The 4,996-nt window shown below is 47.5% G+C and overlaps 1 protein-coding gene across 1 annotated transcript in view; it reads left to right on the top strand.

Moving 5' to 3' along the window:
- Nucleotides 1-4,996, top strand: part of ODF2 (outer dense fiber of sperm tails 2) — a 39,093-nt gene that overhangs the window by 26,137 nt on the left and 7,960 nt on the right. Inside the window, exons 17-19 of the mRNA XM_042781456.1 lie at nucleotides 1,129-1,287; nucleotides 2,612-2,712; nucleotides 4,432-4,594. Coding sequence (XP_042637390.1) covers nucleotides 1,129-1,287; nucleotides 2,612-2,712; nucleotides 4,432-4,594 — 423 coding nt within the window. The remainder of the gene's footprint in view (nucleotides 1-1,128; nucleotides 1,288-2,611; nucleotides 2,713-4,431; nucleotides 4,595-4,996) is intronic.

Raw genomic sequence — 4,996 nt, 5'->3', positions numbered from 1 at the left:
ATTGAACCAATACCAGGCAGTTTTGACTACTGTGGCTGTATAGTAGGTTTTGAGATCCGGCAATGTGAGACCTCCTACTTTGTTTTTCTTCTTCTCTTCTCTTTCTGCTGCATCTTTTTTCCCTCCTGCTTTTCTTTCTCCTCTTGAATTTTTTTAAAAAAATTTCTTTAAAAAAAAAAACCCCAAAAAACTCTTACCTTGCTCAGAGCATCCATATGGACTCAGATCTATAGGTATGATAGGTTTTAGGTTAGGCATGCCTACTTAATTCTCTAAAACTAAACTCACTGCCATCAAGTCAGACCGGACCCTTAGGGACCCCTCCTTGGGTTTCCACGGCGGTCTCTCTATGGAAGTAGATTGCCCAATCTTCCAAGGAGTGGCTGGTGAGTTTGAACCCCCAGCCTTCTGGTTAGTAGTCAGATGCCTTAGGCACTGCATCACCAGAGCTCCTAATTCTCTGTGTGTCTTTATCTTATGTGAACTAAAAATACTATCCCCTTCCCCAAAGAGCATCATGATCATCTTAATGGCAGCCTTAGAGGTGACTTGAATCCAGGTTTGCTCACAAATTTGTTGAATAACTTTGGGCAAATCACCCCTCTTTAGTCTTCAGTCTCCTTGTAAGTATAAGGGTGGGATAAGACTAGATACTGTTTCTACCTTCAATTCTAACATTTGATTTGGAAATCTTACAGCATGGTGGTTGCATTCCAGGGGGCTTTGGAAGTAGACTAGATTTTAATCCTGGCTTTACTAGTTTCTAGCTGAGTGACCTTGGGCAAATGACTTTGTTCTCTTGATCCTCAGTTTCCTTATCTGTAAAGGGGGGATAACAGCACCTATTTTATGAATTAAATGAGCAACTGCAGAGAGCCCTTAGCACAAAGCCTAGATCCTGGCTCTTGCTACACGGTTGCTGTTATTATTCAGTGACTGAATGAGTGGCAAGCTCAAGTGTCAAGTCAGGCCCAAGTGTGTCCCCTCAAAGAGTGGAAGGTGTCCAGCAGTGAGGACAGGCTGCACCTGTAGATCCTCTTCTGGGGACTGAGAGCAGCACTTTCCTAACTCCAAAGTACTCTGGCTGGCTCCACAAGCAGCCGACCATGAACATTTCTCCCACCTCAGGCACGTCGGCAGTTCCAGTCCCAGCTGGCTGACCTGCAGCAGCTACCTGACATCCTCAAGATCACAGAGGCAAAGCTGGCTGAGTGCCAAGACCAGCTGCAGGGCTATGAGAGGAAGAACATTGATCTCACAGCCATCATATCAGACCTGCGCAGCCGGGTAAGGGACTGGCAGAAAGGGTCCCACGAACTGGCCCGAGCAGGGGCCCGCATACCAAGATGAGCTGCATACCCCCCAGGGACGACCACATCCTTTTTCCTGGCTGCTGCTTTCTGAAAGGCGTGAGCTATCATCAGTGCTGTGAAATAAAAGTCTGGTGTGCCAAATGCTTCGTGTTTGCACATAGTGATTGTAATTATCAGAGCCGTCATTCGTTTGGATTGTTGGGCCCTCCTGCTGTTGCCCTGCCCCTGAGTGCACGAGTCTCTGCTTGCCTCCTGCTCTTTGCATCCCGCTGCTGCCTCAGCCACACACCCACACATGCAAGACACGAGCCAACCCCAAGCCATAGAGAGTATTTTCAAGCTTTTCTCTTGCTTTTACAAAGTCTTTCCTTATTTTTAACAGATCCATTGCCTAAGACTCTGTCCTGAAGAGGGCTCCCTCTCTCCCAGAAACAACCTGCCTCTGGGTTACTGGTACCATGCCTATGCTGTCCAAGAAATTATATGCCAGTTATCTGCAGTGTGACCTTGGGCAAGCCTTTCCCTTCTCTTGACATAAGGATAAAAGTAGCTGTCAGTTTTTGAGTACCTGCTCTGTTCTCTCGACTGAGAAGCTGTTTATCAGTATTCTCTCATTTAGTTCACCCAGGAACTTTGTAAATTGTAGGTGCTCTCTTCATTTTACAGAAAAGAGCCCAAGGCATAGAGGGGAAAAGTAATTTCCTTAGGTCACAGAGCTAATAATGTGAACATCCAGTTGTTCCCAAGCCCTGCTCTCTGTAATCTTCTGTTGCATCTGAGCATGATTCTCAGGGCCTTTCAAGCTCTGAAGCTGAGGCTTCTGCATAAAGTAGCCTCTGGATAACTTGTCAAAGTTGCCAGCCTGAAGGTATCTATAGATTTCCTGTTGCCTTGCCTGCAGTTGTCCCCAGTTAAGGGGAGAAGGAAATTATCAACATAATTGGTAAAGATAGCAGCTCTGTGGGGTGTTGTATGGGCCAACTAGGCTACACTGCTTCTGTCTTCTGTCTGCCCTGGATCCCTGCTGGACTCCTAAGTGGCCTCTACTGATCAAGAAAACGTCATTGGGTTCTTCAGGATCAACCTTCACTTCTCTCTGCGTGGGAAAGCCTTTACTCTTGGGAGTTGGGCCTAACCTTTCCCTGCTCTCCTCTCTCCTCCAGGTTGTGCCCTGAGACTTGGATGCCTGCTGAGGGCAGCATGCCTCTTTCCTGGGTGTGGATGACAGGTCATAGGGAAAAGGGAGGGCCGTACTGGGAAGTTCTTTCATAAACCAGTCTGTGTTCCTGTCATTTTAGATCGAACACCAGGGGGACAAGCTGGAGATGACGAGAGAGAAACATCAGGCTTCCCAGAAGCAAAGTAAACAGCTGAGTCTGAAGGTGGATGAACTGGAGAGGTTAGAGGCACTTGGTCCCATCTCTGTCCTCTTCCTAGGACCTGAGACTTTCAGCCACTTAGCTGCGTTGTGCTTAGTGTGCTGAAGTGTTTGAGGGACTCAAGGCCCTGGTAGGTACTAGGCAGAGTTCAAAGGAGAAGCTGCTTCCATTTCAATGGTAAGCATCATGGGAGAGAGGAAGGTGGTCTTGGCTTGGTGGGGGGATGCTGCGCAACAGTGTGATCAAGATCAGACCACCTTTTGGCATCAGAAAGTCTTGCTTCATCCAAGCTGGCTCTGGCTTGAGTGGAGGAGACAATATGCTGTGGGGTGGGGGCGGGGGCAGGGGCAGGGGCTTCTGCCTCATTCTGCTCTTTGTTCCCGGTCGTCCTTCCCTGATACCTTTCTGGTCTGACTTCTCTTACTTACTGACTTTTGGAGGCATTCAGAGGTAAAGGATTCATCTGTTGGAATCAGAAGCCCTGGCCTTGAGTCCCAGCTGTGCCACTTAATCTGCTTTGTGATTTTGAACTAAGCATTTAACTCCTTTGAATGTTAGTTTCGTCATCTTGAGAAAGGGATTGTTGTAAGCCTTCATTGAGATAATGCCTTATAAATGTATCGAGAAGTAATTCAGTATATTTTAACTGGTGTTATTTCAATTTTAAATATGAGGAAACTGAGGCTTGTAGAGAGGTTAAGTGACTTGCCCAAGGTCACACAGCTATACCTGGCAATGCTGTGACTTACACATTTGACTGACTGCCTTCAAACCAAACCCACTGCCAACATGTTGATTCCAACTCATGGTGACCATGTAGGACAGAGTAGAACTGCCCCGTGGGATTCCAAGATTGTAGATCTTTATGGAAGCCGACTGCCACATCTTTCTCCCATGGAGTGGCTGGTAGGTTTGAGCTGCCAACCTTTTGGTTAGCAGCCAAGTACTTAACCACTGTGCCACCAGGGCTCCTCAAAGTTCATGTTAGCATCTGTAAACTGTAAAATGCAGGGAGACCCCTGACAATGGTCAAGCCTTAGTTTCAGAGATGAAGGGCCTGAGGTTCTAGGAGCCTGTAATGGCCCAGATTGGTGAACTGATGTACTTGGAAGCAGGGACTTCAACCAGGTGGTCTTCTGGGCTCCACCTCTATTCTGCTGGCCTTGAGGATACAGCTAGATTCAGCAGAACTTATAGAGCTCCTTAAATTGGAAGGTGCTCTGGAAGTGCATAGGGATGGACACTGCTGTTCCAGGGCTGGTCATAAGAGATGTTGAAAGGTCCAGCTGGAGTCCTCAAGGCCTGCTGAGGGAGGCAGCAGTGAACAGTAGAAGTTGGGAGGTAGGGGTTTTGGAGATAGGCCTGCCACCTATGCTGATCTTGGGCCAGTGACTTCACCTCTCTGAGGCTCAGTTTCTTCATGTGTAAAATGGGGGTAATAGTAGTACCCACCTCCCTAAGCTGCTAGTTGCTGTATTACATGTGATGATTTGCACATTTGACAGCACATGGTCATGCTTGCTTTTCCTACTCTTCCTACTGTACCGGCTTCTCTAGTTGTACACTTCCTTGATCTTCTTGCTGAACTTCGGATCTCTTTGGCTTATTTCTCTGGCTCCTTGTAGATTCTCAGGATGATGAGAGAAGAGCCCTGATCCAGGGGTGACTGAACAGCCCCCTGGTGGGATAAAATAGGACAGGTGGGGTATGAAGAGATCTGATTGACTGCTTTCACCTAGGAAACTGGAGGCAACCAGTGCCCAGAACATCGAGTTCCTGCAGGTGATTGCCAAGAGGGAGGAGGCAATCCACCAGTCCCAGCTGCGGCTGGAAGAGAAAACACGGGAATGTGGGAGCCTAGCAAGGCAGTTGGAGAGTGCCATTGAAGATGCTAGGAGGCAGGTCAGTCTCAATTCTGTTATCTAGCTCTTTGCTCTCGGGCAAACCATCTAACCTCTCTGAGCCTACTTTCCCATCAGAAAAACGGGCATTATCATGGTACTTGCCTCATGACTTTATTGTGAGATCTCAGTGCTTTATTCATGATGATAGTGATTTAATTACTGATGGTTGGTCTCAGGCAGGTTTACCACATCTTAGGTGATGACTCATGGGGCATTGGGAAAGAGAAGATAAAGCAGAGATGCAGAAGTCCTCCCTTTAGTTTGCTTCTGCCCTGAGGCTTTGAGCTGATGTGTGGATGCTGTCTGTGAGACCCAGTAGTAGGAGTGGCCCAGCCTTCTCATTGCTGGATGTACCTAGGTCAGGGAGGGCAGCCCTACTTCTTTCTTTTTTTTTTTTTTT

The sequence above is a fragment of the Orycteropus afer genome, unplaced genomic scaffold (assembly GCF_000298275.1).
Source record: "Orycteropus afer afer isolate SDZICR_OR568_19922 unplaced genomic scaffold, OryAfe1.0 scaffold00123, whole genome shotgun sequence".
Taxonomy (NCBI): Eukaryota; Metazoa; Chordata; class Mammalia; order Tubulidentata; family Orycteropodidae; genus Orycteropus; species Orycteropus afer.
The sequence above is the reverse complement of the archived record's forward strand: the minus strand, read 5'-3'. Positions and strand labels throughout refer to the sequence as shown.